The 23,316-nt window shown below is 41.3% G+C and overlaps 1 protein-coding gene across 1 annotated transcript; it reads right to left on the bottom strand.

The window, feature by feature from the left end:
- Positions 1-9,098: 9,098 nt before the first annotated feature.
- Positions 9,099-22,199, bottom strand: SMPDL3A (sphingomyelin phosphodiesterase acid like 3A). Its single transcript, XM_072855776.1, has 8 exons — positions 21,930-22,199; positions 20,126-20,339; positions 18,479-18,623; positions 15,367-15,463; positions 13,917-14,095; positions 12,547-12,727; positions 10,789-10,913; positions 9,099-9,625 (listed from the first exon to the last, which is right to left on the bottom strand). Exons 1-8 carry the CDS (start codon positions 22,033-22,035, stop codon positions 9,314-9,316), a joined length of 1,359 nt encoding a protein of 452 aa, XP_072711877.1. The 5' UTR covers positions 22,036-22,199; the 3' UTR covers positions 9,099-9,313.
- Between the last annotated feature and the right edge of the window lie 1,117 nt (positions 22,200-23,316).

The following is a 23,316-nucleotide window of genomic DNA, read 5'->3' as shown; positions in this document are numbered from 1 at the left end:
GTAATGAAAGCAGATCACCTCATAATGCAGTCCTGGAAGGGGCTGATTCATCTAATATCTCTTCCTTACAAATGTACCGTGGGGTTACCACAGTTCAGGCAGCCTCATTAAAAGCAGTGCAAAACACGCAGAGCCTGAATGGAGACAAAATAAAAGCCCTATAGATGGCTGTTACACATAATCCATTTGTTACTATGCTTCAGGCAAACAAAGGAGCACATTGTTTATAGAGCTGCTCTCTGCCAGCAGCAGGACAAATTCTTATATGATTCTAGTGAATGTTTTACAACAGTCAACAAAATGAAGAGTGTGCCTTCTTCATAACGCTAGTAATTCATAACTGGGAGAGGAATGAAGGCAGAATAGAGAGAGCGAGAGTAAAAAAGTGAGATCAGGTAATTAGTCACAGCTGTACAGGGAAACTGAAATTATTCCTGATTCTGAGCACCTGGAGATCTGCAACAGAAAAGAGAAGGAATTTTTTTCATGATTTTACATGCATTGCATATAGTACATGGAAAGTTTAGAATGTATTCCCTAACCACTAAATTCAAGTGGTTTATAATTTTGCATACCAGTGGGTGACAAAGTCTCACTAAGTTTGGATAGACAAAAACAAGAGGATATTGTTGAAATAAAAGTTGGCCAGACGCTGAAAACCACAACAGCAGGCACTGAATGAAGCAATGAATTTAACAAGTATAGGACCTGTCTAGTTACACAATGAAAAATTTTAAAACAAAATTGCTATTTCTAGTTCTATGAAATGAACAGAAAACATAGTTTGCAGTCTATGTATTATTTGCTTTCTCATAGCCTGGGTTAAATTATGTAGATGCAGAATTCATCCTGACCTCACTGGAGCTGCACCAAATTCTAAACATGCTAACCTGGGTGTCAACCTAGCCAATTAGCACCGGTTAATTCACATTTTTCACCACACCTTGCTTTCTTTTCCAGGAACTCTGTCTTCATGGGTACACTCTCATTGCTCATATATGTGAACAAAATTCCTGAAGTTGGATTTCTAAAAAGACACTAAACACTCCTTATGCTGGCATAAACTGAGAGGTGGTTTTTATGCCTAAACAAAGGAAATGCGTGGAGATTATTCTGCAAGCTGAACATGCAATACACTACACAGAACTAAACACTTTGCAATTTAAGGACAGGACACTGGTCCGCCACCCCGCCTACACACATACAAAGTGTTAGAAAAATGTACCACCTGCAAACAAACCTAAGAAGAGGGGGTTCAGAGACACAGTCCAAAAAAAACTATCACGAGGTTTTGTTTAGCAGCAGTATATAACAGTCATCCAACTGCAGCTGAAGCAAGAGATTTCCACCTCCCCTGGTCATGATATGACTTACCCCAGCTTAGAGGCGAAGGGGCAGGGTCTCTCTCAAATAGCCTTAGCTCTCCTTCGGGAGGGAAAGCAAAGCAAAGAGACCCTGAATGCAGCCGGGGGCCTCAAAAGGGAGTCAATGTATCTGCAAAGGAAATGGCGCAGTGTGAGGCCCTGGCTGCTAATGTCATCTTTGTCCCATGAAGAGAAGTGGCAGCAAAACGTGGCCTGGTATAAAGACATGAAGACAGCACTAGGGTAGATATGCAAATTTCTGTGGGAAAACATCCCCTCCGAGGCATTGAGGACTGACATGTTTTCACATAAATCATTAGGTAAGACAGGATCCTATTTTCCACTCAAAAGGCACTCCAGAAGACGTGGGGAGCTGAGGGCCACCCCTCTTCCATGCACAAACAACTACTTTTGCCCCCACCCAGCTGCTCACACAGCAATTGCTTTTCTGTATAATTATATGAAAGTAGCAAATATGATGAGGGTATAGAAATACTTTCTGTTCTAAGGCTTTTATTGTTTGTGGATCAGGATACAGGATACAGGATACAATCAGGATACAGGAAGAGCCACGTTTAGGTTTCCTAATTATTCATTTTTCTGGACTCTAAGTTCCCAAAATTATTTGAGGCAGCTCTTTGTGTCACAGGCGGCTGATATACTCAAGAATACAAACTCCAGTGGGCTGGATTTCTGCTGCAGCTGGGAGGTCTTACAGACTCAGTAAGTAAATGCAGTGAGTGAGTGGGAACTTCCTGACTGTTTTGATGGGTCAAAGCTTAACTGCCGGCATATTCTGAACAACGGACTCCACTGAAAACTTGGTCTGAACTGATACTATGCAAAAAACAACAAGTCATAGCTGACATCTAGCAAGTAAATAAAAGAGGAAATATAATTCGGTGACAGGGAAAAACACTGGACCCTAGAGGGGTAACTCGAAGGAGCTGAGCAGAGCGACAGGCCGAGGAGAGGGGTGGTGGCTGCCCAGGCAGCTGCTGAGAGCAGGGAGCTTGCGTTACTGCGATGAGCAGAGGCACCGACTGAGCAGCCAGCAGGTCTCCAGCACCAGCGCCCACGCCCGATGGAAAGCCGCCCGGATGCGCGCCCTAACGAGCCGCTGAACACGTTCTGCTCTCCCCTGGTCCTCCGCCAGCCGGCCTCCAGCCCCCTCCCCAGGCAAACTCCCTGCTCCTGCTCCTCCTTCCCCTGACGGGACGGAAGAGAAAACTCCCGACTCCTGGTCGTAAGAACCCCTCCATCCCTACAGCCTCACACGCCACGAATAACACGCTCCGCTTCCCCCGTGGGTCGCTCTGAGGGGAGCGCTTCACCCATATAAATATTTAGCAACAATTTTCAGCAGAAAATTCCCAGAATCACATTGGATGGGACTGTGGGCTGGGGGCAATATAAGTGATTAATGGGTCCTCCGCAGAACAAAACCTCCTCAGCTCTGTCACAAGATAGTTGCTATGGTTTTTTGACACCGCTTAGCAGAAATTTGCTTTGGCCGGGGGATTGGAGGAGGGGAGAAACACAAAAAATACTATAGAAAAGTCCTCCATTGTACACTGGCAATTATTCTGAGCAAAATCCTGCGCCTGTCTAGAATTTCAAGCTCTGTATAAATACTTTCAATTAGATTAAAAAAAAAAAAAATGAAGAGACTTTGTTAAGAACAGACAGCTTGAAACATGTCTTGTTAGCTATCAACAAAGTCTGTTAGAAATGTTGGAAGGTTTCAGCTAGGTTGATGTAAAAACAACATCAAATATCCCCTCCTGTGAGACTAAGTTAAATGTTCTTTGCAGTGACTCAATTAAGGCTAGGTAAAATGCACGCTTCATTGCAATCAGCTGCAACATCAGAATCTTTTAGTGGGATATTTTACCAAAGTCTCAAGTTTCAACTGGTTTAAAAATGCTTTGTGGCAGATGGCAGTTTTCATAGGTGTAAAATATTCTAATATATGGGACAAGTTCTGCCTGAAACATCCAACAAAATAGGAATGAGAAGTTGGCCAGGGAAGGCTTTTCAAAGTGTCTAAAAATGGATGCTTCCCATTTTATAAGACATAAAAAAGCCAGAGCAGCATGCAAGAGTTTTAAGGTACCCCACCCATCTGGAAGAAGAGTCTTTCTGCATGTATTTTGAGTGACACAACTACAGGCTTTTATCACCACCCCCACTTGAAGGAAGATCCTGCTAGACTGAACACTGGAGATTTTGGGAAGTTCAATGCTTATACAAGAGCCTAGAGAAATTGCCATCCTTTAGCAGCCTCAGGCATTTCTAAATTGTCTTGTAAACTCCAAAATCCACAAGATGCAGAGTGCCTCCCTAGAAACACTGTATAAGGGTTGTCCATCTGTAGTCAGCAAACATCAAACCAGAAGACCTGGGAGCACAATTCATTTGGGTTTGTACACTTAAGTCTGTCGGTATGTATTTACGTGCCATAAATCAGTGCTATACAGGCAAACATCCAGGGTAGCTTGGAAGGAGAAGCAGGATAGTTGTGTTATCACGTCACTCTGGGCTACAGGGGGAATTATTCCAGGAAAAGCACTCCACTGATACAGCTACTCTACTACTGCTACCTGAGTCTGCTTGTTCAGTTCCAGGTGGGACTGCAGTATGTCACACAGACATATTTTTTAGGTATTTTTGAAAACCCATTCCTTAATCTCAAGTAGGATTTTTCATTATTAATTAATTCATTGCTTCAATAATTTCAGTAGTCCAAAGTCAGTTTTTACCAGCTGATCATCTGGCCCACACGAACTATCAAAAATCATAGATTATATAGGACAAAAAAAGCTGCTTCAATGTATCCATTGGCATGTCCTGTGTTGGACAGGCAAGGTGTCAAACTTTATAGCATGTAGGAGAAGTTCTTGAGACTTGCTTAACAGTTTTCAGTGGAAAATGCTGTGTCAATATCAGAATTTTTTATATAAATGTAACAGTTCCAATGAAAATTTTAATTTATAAAGTTGTTCAGTTCCAGGGTAGAAGGAGAAAGCATAGTCAACACCATGACAGATGCACAGCAAGTGCTTGAGGGGGAAGGTAGCAGGCTTAGGTGCAAATCCCCACTTTGTACATCTCCCTGCCTAAAACCTCAACAAGGTCTTGGTTTTATTCCAGTGGGAAATATTGAAATCTCAGGATGCTTTTCAGGATGGGAAAAACTTTTTTTGCCCAGCTCCACATTTGAAACTTCTCTAGCTTAATTATTCCTGATGTCTGAGTGTTTGCTTTAAAAATCCAACAAAGAGTTTATAGGGTACGAGAACAGAGTGTCCAATTTTCTTACCCAATGCAAGCTGGAAGACATGATGGAGGAATATTCCAGTAGTTAGCTGTAACACATTTGAAAGGTAGATTCAGATCACAACTCAATAGAAATGCAGATAATAGAAGGAATTTTCCAGACGGTCTTTCAATATAGCTCTACCACCGAAGACAACGTAAGTTGCACTTGAAAAGCTATAATTTGGCCACATCTGTAAGCACATCAGTGCTCTTTCCACTGCTTCACTAAGTGCTTGGGGCTGGGGTTTGTCACATTTCCAGTGGTTTTCCTTTCAACATTTTTGGGTTTAAGTGATTCCCTTGTTCTGATTTCAATCATCCACCTACTGCATGTTCCATCCTACTTGTGACCACTCTCCTGATACCTACTTTCACAGGAATTGATGTACAGTGTTCAGTAGCACACTGGCAATGCTCATTCAGTACAGTGCCTTTGCCATTCCCACAACCATCAGAAACTAATTAAGCATACATATTATGGTTAACATTTTTTGTTATTTTTTCCTCTATGTGTTTTCTTTGAATTTCTACAGTTGTGATATTTCACACACAGTATGAAAACAACATTCATTTTACACTAGGCTTCTCTGCAGACCAGCAAATAACAAAACTGGTAGAATTGCTAGGTAGGATGTTCCTCCAGCAGAACAAGAAAGCTCGGGCTGACAGATGACAAGTGAATTATCTAAAGCAATATTTTCTTGTTGAAAGCTGTAGTGGTAAGCAGATAAAAGCTAGTCTTTAGCTTTTGGAAAATAAGGAAGGAAAGGAACTAATCTTGTTTAGACAGTTACAGTCCCTTTCTTCACTGACATTGCCATAGTTCCTCTTGACTGGGCATGAGAGGGACTTCCAAGAGGTTTTATTCTTAGACCAATGTGACAACTCACCTTCTTGAGGTTGCTGTGTCCAGAGAGGGAACTTACATCACAGTGTTAAACTAGATACTTATCCTTGAAGATGCTATGTGGTCATCATTTGTTCACACAGGAAATGGACCACAAGGGACTACATGTACTTAGTTACCTATTTCTGTCTTTAGACATCTTAAGTTCACTGCTTCAATTTTACTAACAATATGTTCACTTCACTCACTGCCCATCGCCTCCAATCATTTCAATTTCTTCAGGCTGGCAAGTGAAAAACAATAGAAATTATGAGATCACATCCAGACACTACTGAGTGCCTCAGTCTAAAGCCGTTAATGTTGGCCTTTGGGTGCACCTTCACTTTAGTTTGGAACAGGAGCACACCTTTGAACACAGTTTACTGATCATCACCATACTGTACTTTTATTCACGTTGCAGAGTGCTCTTGGAGAGTGCTCTTTCAGATGCAATGCAGTTGGCAGCTGCACTTCAAGGGTATATTTAATGTCCTCCAACTGATAATGAAACGTGCAGCAGTCACATCAGCCCCTCAGCACCAACTCTCCTGTTAAAGAAGGCACTCTATTAAGCTGAAGTACCTGTTAATGTAGACAAGTTAACCCCAGGAGAGAATTAAAGCACAGAAACTAATTGCAAGGAGACACCAGCCTGCTTAGGGATACATCTTTGGTTTCCATCACATCCCTTTTCTGCTGGCTAGCTGAACTGGACTGAGGATCCCTTCCGTAGGCTCCAGTTCCTCCCTGAATGTGGGCCGAGACCTACATCTACCACAGAGTTCAGGATCCGTCAAGTGACATGGCCTCTAGGACCCAGCGACCATTTAATACCCAGAGGAAGTGTGCTACGTGGCAGTACTACCACAAAGAAGTAGCAGTACTTCCTTCAAAAACTAGTTACCTTCAAAAACTAGAAGGTAAATCCTAGAATATTTGAGAAATGACTCTCCTTGTTTATATGTCTCAAGTTCAACTGTAGGTAAATGAAAAGCTTTTTACTCCACTAGGTGGTGTAATTTGTCTTTCTGTCAAATGTGGCCTTAGAAATATTCCCCCTAATCCTTCATTCAAGTTGGGGCCACAAAATACCATACAAAAAGTGAAATGGGAATCTGGTCTACAGGAGTCAGCAACTTCATCAGGTCATCCCTCTTTGGCGTTTTTTATGATTCCTTAAAAAAGCTTCTGTCAGGAAAGGATAACTTACCTTTAGAACATTCCTAGATCCATGAAGGAATAAAGGAGGAACCTGAAACAAAAATATAATGGTTGCCCCCTATTTCCCCTTAGACTCAGGTGCCATCTAAGCTGTTCATGTGTTTCATCTCAATTTTTTTACAGTGTAACATTCTTAGAAGATCTCTCCTTGGTTTACGTCAGAGTTACAAGATGATGCAGTCAAACATACTCCTGGATCTTTCTTGGCCAGTTATGCTTGCACTTGCATGAGTACAGTTACATACAGGAGAAGCAGAGAATGCTAGCCTGCGTAACACGGTGTATCTTGGAGGATATACCCTGGATAAATGTAACTCTTGAGGATATATCCCTCTGGCTGAAACAAAATCAACCTCCTTGGCTGATGCCATCTAATTCTTGGCTTCAACTGAAGTCCAGATTTAAAAAAAAGTATGTCTGGATCATAGCTTGCTATTTAGACATTGGTAGGCATTTATTTGTTCATGCTCACTAAATAACATCTACTGACACATATTAAAAAAAAAAAAAGAAATCTAGGAAGCAAGAAGCCCAACAACCCATCAGCAGCATACCACTCTTCCGAGGGTTCTGTAGCTATTAATCTGCTATGTGGTTCAGCTCTCCCTAAAGTTCAGCGATAAAGAAGTCCTTAATGGAAGAAAACAACTAGATTATTTTTATAGTGTTTCTAGGATGTCTTGTAGGTATTAAGCTTAAACAGAAGTCACAGAAGTTATGGAAGCAAACCAGTATGAGAAAAGAGACAGTTGTTCAAAGCACAAGACTGAACTGAACAAAACCCATCTGGCAAACTGGAGGAAGCTCAGCTATCCTATCAGCTGCAACTGCCCTTCTGCTATCCGCCCACAACTTTGCTTGCCCTTGGAGAACAGATACCGGTAACATAGGCATTTTTTAATGAACAAACTCATGAGAAACTGAATCAAGAAACATATCCAACACAGAGGGAATCATCAGCTTTCAGCACTGAAACTTTCTGGTACTTCCTCACAGTCACAGTCTGCACAGAACCCACGTTAACTCAGGTTATTTACATATCCAGACACATTCAAGATTAGCCAAAGCAGATAGCTCTAAAGAGTTTACATGCCCACCATACCCTCTCCAAGCATATAATCTAAAATAGAGGACTGTCTACTATGCATTATTAATGGCATTTCTAAACATCAGTGCCACTGGAGGATTTGTTTCTGAATGCAAATTTAGCAAACCAAACATTTCCTCTATGGATGACTGATGCATGACAAATCTGAGGTATCTACATCTACAGTTGTGAATACTACATACTTAGAAAATTTGTCCAGAAATATTCTGCTAAGTATTTCAAGCTTGGGTGGAAACAAAACCAGAAAATTCCTCAACAGCTGCAGTAAAAGCTTTAGTCTCACGAAAATAAACAGTTAGCAATTGGATTTTCTCATAACCACTTCTAAAGCTCCAGTTACTCTGGAATAATATTATCTAAAGAAGGGTCTGTATGGTGCTACATTGACCAAAGGTTCCAAAAGTATAGCTCTTGATGTGACAGAAAAATGGGTAAAGGTCCTTCTTGATTATACACACTAGATAAACAGCCTTCTTGATATTATCATCTTGTGCACACATTTAATCACAAGAAGAGGAAGAAGTGGTCTGTGCAATTGTAAATTCATACATGTGATAATCTTCACATTAAGTATTAGACTGCTCTGTGAAAAAAGAAATCTGAGAAACACCATAAGTGCATGCTTACCTGTGCTGCACAGAGAATGTATATGCTATGTCTAATTAGTGACGTTGATCAATTTAAACCTGATTTATGGTCTGCTGCAAAATCTCATACCAGGACACTCCTTGATAGCAGTACCAACGTTCATAGCTCTATCATAAGAAAAAAGCACTTTGTGCTGGGCAAACACACACATTCTGAAAAAATACATTATGTATTTACAAGGATGGAGGTTTGTGATCCATTAAGTCACTTTCACGCTGTCATTAGAATATGTCCCTAAACAGAGGTGGGTTTAAGGAGTTAAGAAAGAAAAGGAAACTTGGCACAGGGAGATACCCAATACTGGCATCGCATCAACAACATAACTGCACTCCAGGCTCAGCAAATGTGGGTTTTGCAGATTTCAGTTTGCAAATTGTGACAGCAGATGGTTGAAACCTGCCCCCATACAAATCCCATGCCTGAAATGGCATTGCCTACGTTTACATACCCTGAGAAAAGACTTGGATATCCAAAGAACTGAGTAACTTCTATTCCCGCATACTGGGATGCCTGTTACTGAGGGCACAGGACACTTGAAACAACAGCAAAGTATCTGGCCACTATTACATAGCCAATAAACTTTTATTTAGATGTGGAAGGAAAATATGTTTACAAGAAGAAAGATCTAGGGAGACTTATTGCTCCCTTGAAATTCAGAGAAGTCCCACAGGCTCCCTGTCAGCGTGTCAGTGCTTGAGCAAAAAGATGAGCAGGTTCTTTAAATCACAGGCTAAAGTCAATATCAGCATAAATTGCACGGAGACTTCATCTCCACGTTGCTTCCCGATTGACACAATCTGTGTATGAGGAGTAATCCAAATATTGGATTGCACATATTTGGCACGTCTTGCACCCCTCTTCACAGACAATGGTTTTGTCATAACTCACAATGAAGTTATTGTAATACTGCTCAAACAGTGTGCTGTGTGGCACAGACAACTGCTTGGCCATTTCATATAGGCTTTCTGGCTTCAAGTCTTCAATGCCGTAAGCTTTAGTCAGGATGTATTCTAATTTCCAGTTCGATTCGTTTTTCTTGTTGGCATCTCTGAGGTCCAAATAAAACTGCCAAAGATCCTACAGTTAAAAAAAAAAAGAAAGAAAAAATAGACATGCCTGTATTGCTTTCTTCCCTGCTTCATTAAGTCTCTAGAGTGATATATTGATTAGGAAGCTGTCACTCCTCATTTTTCACAACTGAATAGAAGGTCACGTCCCACCCCAAGAGCTGGGCTTACACCCAACGCTAGTACTTGCAGTGCGGTAATGGTGGGGGGATGGGGAGAAGAAGAAAAAGGAGCCACAAAAGGCAGCAGTGGCACTGTTAGAGGTCTTTCCTGTCCGAACTGTTAACCAAACTCCACTATCCTCATGTCTGCTTTAAGAATGGGGCAAAAGGGTGAGAACCAGAAGTTTCTTTTCTGCAGGCACTGCTTGAGGGGCAGAATGGACAGAAAATGAATGGCCCAGAGAGAATTTAAGGGAGAGATTGAGATGCAGGAATGAAATCTGCACAAGAAAGGCGCAGCCTGTATTAGCCTAGGTCTCCAGAGAGAAACCGCAGTCCCAGTCAAGCTGCAGGATGCATTGTCACTGAACTCAGTGAGGTCAAGATTTTACCCTGAATTACAGAGAGAATATCTGAGTCATTCAGAGACAAAATAATCATACAGGATTCACTTTATCTCCAAAAATCACATGAGACTACAGAATAGGATTCTGCTTTATTCCTTCTAACTTTATCTATAATTTCCTATAAAACCTATAAACTATGTAGGAAGGTACATGATTATGAAAGACATCACATGGTTAAAAGTGCTTTTCTTCCTCTGCTCTTCTACACCCTTTAGAAGCATTTCATGGACTGCGTCCCAAAGCTCAGGCAATTACCAGGGAACAACACTGGTATGTAAACAAGCCCAGGATTTAGGTGAACCTTTTTCACCATTGCAGAGCTCCCTGCAAATAGTTTTAGGATTCTGCCCAGAAAATTTCTGACTGTCTTTGATTCTACATTCTAAGAATATTCCATAGAGAACAGGAAGTACTGGGTAGTCCTGTAGGCACAGAAAGACTGACCAAGTTCCCTTTCACCTTTCCTTTCCTTTGCGCAGGAAGAAATAAGAGTAAGCACCAAAGTTCCACCAATAGCCATAATACTACAAAGGCTGAGATCTCGCTGTAATTTTCAATGACACTATATTTAAAGTCTTAAACAATGCTTTAAAATCTTTACTTACCAGCAAGCTATAATCAAGAAGATCATATTGATACAATCTGACACCAGGGTTATTGGACTCCATTTGCCATACATTCTTCACTGGGGTTACAGCAGGTGCCACAAACAAGGAATTTACTGGCTTTTCTGCAGGAAGAGGAAAGGTGAGGAAACAGTTTCCTTTCAATCATTTCTTTCTCAAACAAATGTTTTTGTAGAGAACCAACACAGCAAGAACCAGAGTGACTGGCTTAGGTATATCAGCATTTTTTTCCCTGAATTAGCTATATCACTGTGAACTCCTACACTTCCACTGGATAGACCAAAATCTGTGTAAAATACCACACTACACACCAGTGTGTACCAGTTAAGTTTGTCTATACTAGAGGCTTCCCACCAGTTCAACTACCTGTGCAAAATGGTCTTGCCTATATCTAAGGTCTCTGTATTTTGCATATTTCTACTGAAAAAAATATTAAAAACTTTCAGTTGCTGTCTCCATGCTATATTTTAGATGTTGCTTGATGTATTTTTTGCTTTATGTATTTATGATGTTATTAGAAATACCAGGGTATCATCACCTGACCCTGACTTCACTCATCTAGACTAGCCCAGTGCCAGATATGTGAACACCAATCTTTACAGCAAGTGAAACATGAGGATGTACGTGGGTTTTAATTAGACAGAATATGCAGCTTAAGTATATTGAGAGGTTCTCTGTGGAAGAAAAAAGAAGCCCTAACTATTCCTTTTCCTGACAACATCACAGCAATGAAATCACATGGTCAGTCTCCACATATGAGCAGAAGCTTTGAAAGCTTGGAAATCAGTAGATTCTTCTGAAGAAAATAAAACTGAGCTCTGTATCTGAGTACACTGATGTTGACTACAATATTACATTTATCTTGAATTCTCTGGAATTTTGGCAAGAGGAAAATGGCATGAATAGAAGACAACCAAAACTGTACAGATAAACATGAACTGTATTTAGCTACATGCAATTTCATTGTTTAAATTTTGTCAAAATATGCAAAATTATTAAAACAATTTGGAAGCAGTTTTAATATCTGGGTATTTTACATACAACCAAAGCAAGGGACTTCTCACTGTTCTACGGTACAGACACAAGTATTTAATGAGTTACTTGTTAAAGATCTTCTGTTACAGATGGCAGAGTGCTCCATACGGCCATGCCCATGCTTATGGGATTTCAAAGCAATAAACAAAAATTTCAAACCTGGGTGCTTTTCTTGAAGGGAAATTAGCTGATCTAAGAGATGCAACAGGCAGAGACTTTCTTTCCCCTGCCTCCTGCTTAGCCTTATCTTAATTAACTTTGAAGCAGCAGGGAACTCAGCAGAGAGGCACAGTAATGATGCAGGAAACACAAGAACATAGAGCATGTCTAGTTGGCCTGAGAACATTCCCTTTGACACATTACACAATAGCAACTGGCTAGTATAATTCGCCTGTGTCACGGAGAGAGCGGAGAGGAAAGACTAGAAATTCTTGCCTAGCCATAAGCATTCATTAAAAAAAATAGGAAGCTTGGGGAGTCTCTTCTGACTTCAACAGGAAAAGACAGTCTGCCTTGCAAGGTTCTCTTTGGAAAAAAACTGGGAGTGCGTGAGGCTTGAACTCCTGTATATAAATCGCAGTATTTCCCAATTTCCTTTTTCAATTATTTATGACAGAGGCTGACTAGTAAGAACATGCAAGAAAGTATTAATTTGCTTTTAATCAAGAAGAAAAATATGAAGGATTCAACAAGCATCATTACCTTCTTCATCCAGGAGGACCATGATACTATCTCTATGTGTATGTCCAAAAAACTGCCCCGCAATAACACTACTGTATTTGCGAAAAATCTTTACCAGTCTCTCATTGTAATACTCCCTGATAGCTGTAGTATTCCTTGCATAGGGCAAGTATCCTATTGGTACATGTCCTATTATATAGACCTAAGGAATTAGATACAGGAAGCACAATTAGCACCTTCATTTGAAACTTATACTTTTAGCTGTAACTTAGCATTATTATGAAATTGTGGTAACCATTTCTATCTTAGAAATGGCATTCTGAAAGCTATAAATCACAACAGTTTTGTTATACAAAATACAAACAGTAAGAATGTTTAAATTCATAATGAGAAAAAATAAATATATTTTTTTTAGTGAAGTCACTATGTTCTTGGGAAAAAAGTTCCAATAAATCTATGCATGATTTTAGGCTACAGGAAAATTTGATCAATTCTTTCTAATGAGAAAATAAGTTACCTAGGGCAAGACTTACGATTTGGCATCTCAAGGGGATAGTAAGAAAAACTTATGTTAGAATATTAGAGCGGCTGCATGGTCAGAGAGTCACCAGAAACATGCAAGAACTGGTTCAAACCCCTCTGTCTGAGGTCGAGACTTGGTCCCAACTGCACACACCAATTAATATGCTGCAAGGTTTTATGAGGAAGGGAAATCTCTCCTTTCTGCTGATTGCAATATCATATTTTTAAAATTACAACACCATAGCAAAATATAAACATGTTTCAAATTAAACATTTTTTGTGGTCAGATGATGATCCAATCCCCACACCAATCAATCAAACATGAGCCAACAATTTATAACCTCACTTCAAAACCTGAGTATTGTAAGACAATTTATTATAACACTCAAATCAGAGCAATTGCTGCAGCTTGGCTAAGTTTTGTGATTGACAACCTCCTTTCTAATTTCTATTTTTGATACTTGTAATTACATAAAAATGTAAATGAAATATGCCAGCTTTTGTCTCAGGCCAAGGATGCACATTTTAAAATTAAAGGCTATGAGTAAAAAGAGAAACAAAAGTGGAAATGCTATTAAGTATTCTCATCCTGGCTTCTACAGTATTTTACATAATAGGAAAGAAAAGGTATTTTACTGTATAATTTGAGAAACTGCATTCAACTATTTTATTAATTGTTGTAGTATAATATGCATATTCAAGCAAGAATTATTAAAAAAATGAAATTTTGATTTTGCAGTATCTTTGGCAGCATTAATATTCTTCTAGAATCATATTTATATTTTCATTGTCTCTACTTCTTACTACTTTTTTTTTTTTTTTCAAAGTTTAAACAAATAACGCTGATGAGTTCTGTTCACAGCCCCTACCTTTTCCTTTTTTTGTGAAGAGGTTTCTAGTATTCCCTCCAGCCAAGCAAACTGGTTGGCTGGGTCAGTGATATTCACAGTTACACTGTTGGGGCTGTAATATAAATTTGTGTTCAGACTGATTATCCTGAGTGGTTGAGAGCTATCACTGGATTCGAACAGCTGTGTGTAGAAGCCACCTGTGAAAATAAGACCAACATCATCTGAAAAATGGAAGGCTTCAAAGCACAACTTTAGAATGAAAGTACAGCACTGACAAAATACCCCACCTTACTCCTTCTAATAGAATGTTTATTCAAGCTATGCATCAGCTTACCACAACAGAACCTCTTAAGAATCTGGTTTTAGCAACATTTTTGTAGGACAAGTTGACAGTGATTTTTTTATGAATTCTTGCCTGTAATTGCCTTTGTGTTTGACAGTCTTCAAATGCAATTACCCAGCTGACACACAAGAAGTGCCCTGTAACATTTCTTCCAGTAATTGTAATTGAGAGATGCAGTAATTGTTAAAAAGTCCACATTTCTTGAAATAGTGCAAACATAGAGGTTCCTCCAGGAAGAACTGTTTGAGTTTAGTAGCCTTGTACTTTGAAAGTAATTTAACTTCAGACTGGAATATGATGAAAAGTAAAGATCACGTTCTTCAATCCAAGCTCCTAAAACTCTCCATGGCATACACAGCTTCTTCAATGGGTGCAATTTCATAATTCATGGACTTCAGTGGAGCCATGGCAACAGAGCTATAACAATATACCTTAATTTAAGGTCTGCCCCTTTGAGTCTTATTCTTCCTATTAGAGTTTCTACTTCCACTCTTACTCAGAGTTCCTTCTCATTCAGGACACAAAAACATGAATTAAACTTCCAAATCCCTAATGTTTGAGTGGGTTGGAAATTTGGTTGAACTTTTCAGTCTTTTGCTAAAAAGAAAAATCATAATTAGGATATCAACATTCTCCCAGTTTAGTAAGTTGGACACAAATATAATGCAGTTAACAGTATAATCACCAAGACTATGTGCTATAATAACCTGAACAAGTATGTGCCTATTCAATATGCTCTGAAATACATATAATATCAAAACAGAAACAACATTCCATCAATTTTTTTTACAAGCAAATTTAAGTCTTCTTGTGCATCATACGCCTTTATCTAAAAAGTATTATGAGGTCTTGAAAGCAATAAGATATTTCACATGCATTGGTACAAAGCCAGTAATACTATACATGTTAAAAGAAGCAATAATTATTGCATCAGAAGAGAATAAATGTACCCTGAAGATAAGCATTGCTATACAAAAACACAAGTAACTTCTTCCAGGAGAAGCATTAAAGATAATCCATTGTGCCGATTCATCCTACGAGACTTAGCTAAACAAACAGGACAAATCTATAGAAACATTAGTTCTCTAAGCCCTAGCTTTACGATGCATTACTGGCATATTTTACCTTTTCTAAAGGTATTGATAGCTTCATCAGTTAGCCAAGGCTTCCAGAAATCTGCTACAGCATTGTAAACTTCACTGGTAGTTACGGGAAGCTGATCCTGTGAGAGAACAGAACCTGCCTAAGTCTTCGCATTCAGACACACAGACAAAAAAAATCATTAAATTATCCCACCTGACCTCCTGCATAGCACGTTAAGTGTATCCAGTCATCACCAGGAAGAACTCAAGAAAGGAAAAAAAAACCTTCTGAACATCCAGTATTGCTGATCAGGAACAATGCCTGAACTTAGTCAGAACTGACTGCATGGCCTTGTTAATGCATTGATAAAACTAATGCCAGAAATATTTCAAGCCTTAGGAGCACAGCAGAGTAGAAAACCATACATTCTGCAAAATTAATAAATATATAAACTGAAGATTCAAAGTCTAAAGATAAAGTCTCTTGGAGGAAAAGCCCGAAGATAAGCTTCTTTTATAGAAGGTTAATTTTTCAAGCAACTTGGGATTCATAGCAGCTCCCCAAAACTCCACTATGGCCCTCAGAAACATTCTGGTGAAATTCACAAATATTTCCATGATATCCTGTAGTTCTAGTAACAAAGCATTTAAAACGTAAAAGAGAAGTTTTGTCAATGTTTTCTCCCACTGGCTCTAATTAGGACTGTAGCACTCTTCAGTCTAAGCCAAGCAATGCCCAAGCACCACAGCCTGGTGAGAGCCATGCTCTCATCTAACCCTGACAGGAAGATCCCAGCCTGTCCTTGCCTTTCCTAAAATATCTGCTTGGATTCTTGGTGCTAGAAGAAAACAACAGAGGTTGAAAAATAGGAACAGTATTACAGTGCATGTTTTCTTAAACATAAAATTTGACCTAAGATCTTTGAAACTAAACCTACGTTATTAGAGGCTTAGGCCCTAAGCCTCTGTCTAGGAGTAGTGCAATCAGAAATCGGTTCAGACATTTCTTGCTTGCAGTGCACAGATACCAGTTATTAAGAAAGCTTTGAGCCACACCAGTTCAGCCAGAGCTAACAGTCGCTAACAGACATAGAAAAACCTGACCTCAGATAAGAGGCCATGTTATGGACTGAAGGTGGTTTTGACCCAGGCAAGTCAGTGCTCTGTGAACTTGTGGATTAGACAGCAGTTTGGAAATTTGATTTAAGCAGGGGCAAGGATGTGAAACAAATAAGACTACGCAGAAAGACCGAGGTCACAATATACGATCTGAAAGGTACCCCAATGCTTGATTAACCTGAGTAGTATTTTTAATAGGTTCTGCAAGAAAAATCACCCAAGACTGTTAAATTGTTAAGACGGACAGGTCAGAACACAGTAGAGAGCAATAAAATTATTTGGTGCATGGTGAGCGCACAGCTTTCACACTTGCTCTGGAACAGCCTACAGTGTGTGGCTTGCGGCACATCACTTCCAGTCTACAGGACATTTGCCAAGCACGTCCATATGAAAAACAGAAATGTCATCAACAGAAAAAAAAATAAAAATCCAACAACCAGAAATGACCCCATAGTGGCGAACTTCTGATCCAGTGGTCTTTTTCAAACAGTAACAGAAAAGTATGACAGTTCTGCGCATTCATGAAGCCTGCCATTTCAAAGCGAAGTACCACAGAAACAAACCTCTGTGGTTTTGTGCAGAGAGAACTACAACAGTTATTTCAATCAGCAGCCTGCTTCAAAATACTATTTGCTGCCCATCTGCCCCTCCTGACCATCTTTTTTCTATCTTCAGATTTAATTTCACAAACAAAACTTGTATTTGTTGGAAAAGTCACTACATTCTTTGTCTACGAGGTTATTGTATACAGTTTTTTTCTTCTATATCAAAGGAGACTGCTGAATGACAACTATTCTCTGTTAAGACTTTTTAAAAAACAAAACAAAATGAAAACAAAACACTGAGTAAGACTTCAGTTAAGGTGTTACTTATCAAAATACTTTACCAGTGGTTTCTGGTGAAAGAACCTGTCTCCCTGTCAGTGCATGCATCAAGCTGAAGCTATACTACCAGAGTAAGAACACAAGAGACTGAAGTCCCAGCTTGGTTTGCGCACGCACATTTCCAAGGTATGTTTAGCTCTTATTTTGTCTCTCACATTTCCCTTTCTCCTCTCTGAGCACCTCTGTTACTCCCTGATTTGGGAATCACTAACTCCATGATGCAATGATGCAATCACCTACTACACCAAGATATACCCTGATAGGCCTAATGAATAACACAGAAAGGTGGAATAAAAGTCTTTGGGGGTGTGAAGGGGTGTTACTGAATTCCCACTAGGTATTTCAAACAAAATATTTTAGTTGACCTGCTCCACGTCCCTTCCAATGCCCTAAGATCCAATGATAGAATTTGCTTCTCAGTCCTGTGTGCTGCCAGATCAACCTGCAATATGCTTTAAAGGACATGTGAAGCAACTGTTTACTTTTGAGCTATGCCAAGAACAATATTCGCAGAACACTGAAAGTAAAAAAGCACTGTCCTTAGCTGCAATGGCACACATATCCAGTAAACCATCAATGCGAATATTTCTAAGTGTCCAATAAGGAAAGAAAAAAAGATGTAAATTTAATAATAGTGGCAAAACCACGGGAACATTATAAAAATTCCGCCATTAGTCTGATTTAAAAAATCCAGTGATGTCAGCAGACAGATTTCCAGTAGGCCTTTCAGTAGGTCTTGAATCTTACCACGGGCTCACAGATCCACTAAGGATATCATTTCTGTTAGATTAAGTTATTGTACACACACACATGACTTACACAGCAAGAAAAAAATAAGTGTGTATTAACTATGATGAGACCTGGTGGTTCTAAGCCATGAGGAATGATTAGCAGTAAATTTGCATGACCTCAGGCAATGTACAGATTTTACCTGGCATCAACGTTTGCTTGGGTAACTTAACACAGAGAGAGAGATGTACTTTCTGTTCTTGGTTGGAACTATTTATAATTTTAAATGCTAATTGGAGAATTGTAGAATACTGTTTCCAGAACAACAGTTACACAAATTTAACTCTTATTTTTCACACCTGCTTTCTGAGGGTTAGGAACACACTCAATATGATTCATAAACAAATTTCAAACTTGTTTTACCTGTGGCCAGTAGTCGTGATTGCCCAAGGCCGGGAAAACCTGAAGATCTGGAAAGAAATGATGAATTGTAGAACTCATATTGCCAATGATGCTAATGACCAACTTTGTGGAGAGTTCTTTTACAGGAACATGAGGAGGGCTATCTCTGAAAAAGCAAAAGGCTTTATTAACAAAGGTTTATTAGCAACATAAGGAAAGGCAAAAAATTCTGCAAACACATCTACATTCTAGCATGTAATACTACTATAGACTCCTTAATTAAAATCATAGAATTGCCTGAAAGGCTCTCTGCAAAGGCTTTTTTTTAAAAAAAACCAAACAAGTAGACTAATGTTTATCCTATGATTCACATTTATCATAACTAAGATTTCTTTGAAATTAAATTAATTCAACTCCATCATTTTGAGCTACTGTGCAGTTTGGGTTATGTATCTTCTGTCATCTGCACAACCTTATATGTTTATTTTTCCCCTTTTAACAACATCCTGATGAAAATGAAGTAAGGTAAGTGAAATAAATTAATCACTTGTCTTTACATATTTGTATTTCTTAACACCCTTCCCCCAGCAAAACTAAGTGACATAACATATATAACATTCCCAGCAAAAAAGACCCTGTCATTGATAAATGAACTAGTTCTCACAAACACTCAAATATACTAATCCCTTTGATAAATTATCCATTGATGTATACCATAAAAATTATGTGATGGTAGAATGGAGAATTTTGCTATGGCAGAAGGGTAAATTAATGCTATCTTTTACGAATACTTAGAAAGTAACAGGGCGTGGTACTATAGAGCTACTCATATGCCTCCCTTTCACACTTCTTTCTCCAGTGCCACTGCTAAGGCACACAAAGCCTCACAGATAACACCTGTGTGAGAGAGAATTATTATGCCCATTTTCTAATAACGAAGATCGGCACAGAAAAGGTAAACGTTCTACTCAACAGGGGACTGCACACATCCAAAATACTGCAACGAGGGACTGTGAAACCACACTTCCTTTAGAAGCACATGCAGCTATGAGTGATAGTAAAGAAGAGGGAGACAGCATCTACAACACTGTTATCCTGCCTCCTCTAGTCCCTCATCTAGAATTCATACAGGCACCAAACCTGAATGGTAATTTTATGCACTTTAAAAAAAAAAAAAGTAAGTTATAATATTGTTTGATTCTAGTTACCTCTTACAGAACCAAATTAAATACAGGTAAAAGCTATCTTCTAAAAAGGGATGAACTTTAGATTTAATGACCTTAAGACCTAAAAAATCCAATACCTCCCATAATAATTCATTCCAGTCAGTTATTCCTCTGATCTTTCTTTGTTATATTTCCACTTCCCACCCTCCCTGAACCATTTCTATGAACTTACACTAATACAGTCATGTGGTAAATGTCCCAATGAACAGTCTAACAATATCCAGAAATTATTACAGAGATCAAAATCTGTTCCTGAGCCCTTATATTCTCACTCAGTCTCCCACTTATTAGCCATTCGGACAACTAAGGGGTCTATTTAAAAGCAGCATTTCTGAGATACTAAACTCAGATCTGTTGGTGCAAATATAAACTTGTGAATTACTGCACTACATAGTTATCCAGCTGTTAAAAGCTTTAACTGCAGAGTGACTTGAACACTTACCCTGTCCAAATCATGAATGAAACCTGCTGTTTCGAATCCTTCATGAATGCAAATGCTGACAAAATAAGTTGATATGGAGAATCACACAAAAAGTCTCCAAAAGGGCCTGGGTCGGAGGCATTGGCTCCTTTGGAAGAAGAACAAACTTTGCTGCGATCAGTGGTAATGTGGTAACTTGGATCTAAATGTAGGTCAGATACATGCCAGAACTGCCCTGTTTTCAGAAAACAAAGATTAAAGAAAATGCATTATTTGCAGTTGAACTGGATACACATAGGTAATGCCAAGTTTGCTCTAGTTTGTCTACTGCTATTCCTCTTTCAAGTTTTGAAAAGGAGAATACATTTAGGAAATTGTTGATTAGCCTGTCTGATAAGCGTGGGTGAGTTCTGCATTCCTGACAAGAGTCCTTCACCTAGTCTGCTTAGAAAAACTGAAAACAGAAGCAGAGGCATAGCTTTAAGCTATTCAGCAGAAAAAAAAATTGAGGTTGGTAGGGACCGGAAAATCAGCTCCTTTTCATTAATAGCAATCTGGAAACTGGAGAGTAGAGGAGGTGATAGGACTTCTCCATTCCACCACCTGAAAAGAGAGGGAGTTGCATTTTAATTATTTTTCCAGACCTTCCCTGACTGGAAGCTACTATAAAAGATCATGGTCTAGAAAGAAAGGCAAGAAACAGCATGTGTGAAAAAATGTCAAAGCTCTTCCTCTCCCCAGCAGCTGCAGTAGCAGAGACACTGGGCTTCTCACCAGAAAAAGGTGTGTCAGCCTTACCTACTCACCTACTTTCCAGGCTGACACATTCTCAGCCACTGCTACTTAGCACTGCATGGAAAAAGGAGCTGAGAAGTATAGGAATATGGTGACCAAGATGAATTAAGCTTGTATTAGACTACCAGCCTTCAAGTTTCATGTAAAACAAGAGTAATTTCTTTCTGTCAGTTTCAAAGCACTTGGGAAAGGCACATGTGTGTCTGGGGCAGTGGTTGCAAAACCAGGACAGATATAAATTGAGTTTTCCCAAGGTCACATGCTCACTCTGTGGCAGAGCAGGCACTACGCAACTGGACCCCGTGGAGTTTTATTTCAGGAAGCAAAGACCAGCAGCAATCTTCAAAATCTGCAACACTGCAACTCCTACCAACAGGAGACAGAGAAACGCCTGGACACTGCTGCGTGTTTGGTCCGCGGCACATAGTAGTCACAAGGAATAAAAATCCTGTGGAAAACATTTTGGAGCACGCACCTGCGTACACTACGATACTGCAGATCATGCCAGGCAGAGCATGTGTGTGTTTGCTGACAGCACAGAAACCAAATTTAATGTTTGCAGTGCATGCCTCGGGACACCGTGCCAAAGGCAGGGCAGGGCTCACCTCACCTGCCACCGTCCAGAGCGCCAGCCTACCCTAACTAAACATAAACCTCATTTAACCCCCACACACCTGAATAGCGATGTGTTTACTTATCTAAAAGTCACGTGCAGTTGAAGCCAGTTGGGACAGGGAATACCACTGCAACAGTCTATGTGCGGGCAACAGTGAGAAGGGGAGGGAAAGGAAGCGCAAGAGGGGAGCACCCACCCCGGGCCCCCGCGCTGCCCGCACGGAGGGGCGGACGGCACCCCCAGGCCGGGCCTCCCTCAGCCGGGGAGGCACCGCGGGCCGCGGCTGCCACCCGGGGTCGGGCTGCCCCTCACCCGCCTCCCCCGTCCTCCACGGGCGGCCCCAGCCGGGCCCCTCCACGCTGTCACCCTGCGCGGGGGCGGCCCCGCTCAGCCGCTGCCCCCCGGCGAACTCACCCACAGCGGAGCGGGGCTGCGGCCCGGCCGGCGCCGCCTCCAGCGCGGAGCAGAGCAGCGCCAGGCCGAGGGCCAAGCGGGCGGCGCGTCCCCCCCGCAGCTCCATGTTGGCCGTGCGGGGAGCGCCCTGCTCGCCGACGGCTGCTCATGTGACCGCCCCGGCGCGGAGGAAAGGGGCGAGCCCGGGTCAGCTTGTGCAAGCCCCGGCCTTTCGCTGCCTCCCCGGGGCTGCCGGAAGCCGCCACCGCGCCCCGCCCGCACGACCGGGGACCAAAAGCCGCTCCTGGCTGGGGCCCCCCGCTCGCTGCCAGGCGGCGGCGGCTGAGGGGGGCGGCGGGGGCGGCTGCTGTCACTTCAGCCGGCCGTGCCGGGGTCGGGGTGACCTTCAGGAGGTGCCACCCCCGGGTCAGCACTGAGATGCTGAGCACCTCCGAGGAGCCAGCCTGGCCGCGGGCTGGGCTAAATTCACGGCACCGGCAGGTTTGAGGCGGCCTCGAAGTCAGGTGAGGTGGGCAGCGGGAAGGTGGGAGTCCCTTCCCCGCTCGGCCGGTGGCCTGTGGCGCCTGGCGGGCCTGTCCCTTCGAGCCCTGGGCTCCCAGCAAGGGGTTGCGGTTCCCCGAAGCGGCTGGGACCTGTGACGGAAAACCCTACCCCCCAGAGCCAGCCGTGGCCCCGCCGGTGCTACCGACCGGCAGAGCTGGGGCGTGAAACGCCTCTGAGGGCCAGCGCTGCTGCCTGCTGGGCCGTGCCCTGCCGTGCCCTGCCGGCAGCCCTGGGGCACAGCCTGACCCTGCCCCGAGCAGGCTGCGCTCCGACGCCGTCCAGGAGTCTCAAGCATCTTTTGGAAGGAAGGTTTCTCACAGTATACATGTAAAAATGGATCCTGGTTACTTAACACGCTTTAAAATTAAAAAAAAGCTGATGAAATATGCCATCAAGTACACCTTTAATACAGCTTAAGGAAAATGCTGAGGTGTATTGTAAATAGGAGTCTCCATTGCTAAGGCTTTATGGTAGCGGAGCTGCTGTTTATTGCTGAAGTCAGAGTAGTTTCCCATGAGGAAGAGTACTTGGTGTCAGTTTTAGCAGCAGACCAGAATAACAATGTTATGGGTCCCTAGCTGCCCCCAGACGGCCCGCTGCTCACTGTGCTGTTCTGTTCAGATCTGCTTTCCAGGGCTTTGCAAAGCTGTTTTACCAGCAGCTCGAAGTCCCATGTGTCGGTATTTTCCTCACTTTTCCACTCCTCTGAGCAGTGCCCCAGGCACTTCGCAGGTACCACTTCTCCGTTTTTCTCTCCCTTATTTAATTTGACATTAATATTGTTCATCTTTAGAATAGCAAAAGATTTCACCAATAAGCTTCACGATGGTTTCATGTGACTTAC

Source organism: Ciconia boyciana, chromosome 3 (assembly GCF_034638445.1).
Source record: "Ciconia boyciana chromosome 3, ASM3463844v1, whole genome shotgun sequence".
Lineage (NCBI taxonomy): Eukaryota > Metazoa > Chordata > Aves > Ciconiiformes > Ciconiidae > Ciconia > Ciconia boyciana.
Note: the sequence above shows the minus strand (reverse complement) of the source record. Positions and strands in the feature narration are given on the sequence as shown.

What these genes read in the sequence shown, in the direction of transcription:
- SMPDL3A (XM_072855776.1), bottom strand. Translation starts at nt 22,035, where the DNA reads ATGGAGCTGCGGGGGGGACGCGCCGCCCGCTTGGCCCTCGGCCTGGCG. An exon ending in GCAGCCCCGCTCCGCTGTGG is followed by an intron (nt 20,340 to 21,929) that starts GTGAGTTCGCCG and finishes TTCTGAAAACAG; the next exon opens with GGCAGTTCTGGCATGTATCT. An exon ending in ATCACGACTACTGGCCACAG is followed by an intron (nt 15,464 to 18,478) that starts GTAAAACAAGTT and finishes GTTCTCTCACAG; the next exon opens with GATCAGCTTCCCGTAACTAC.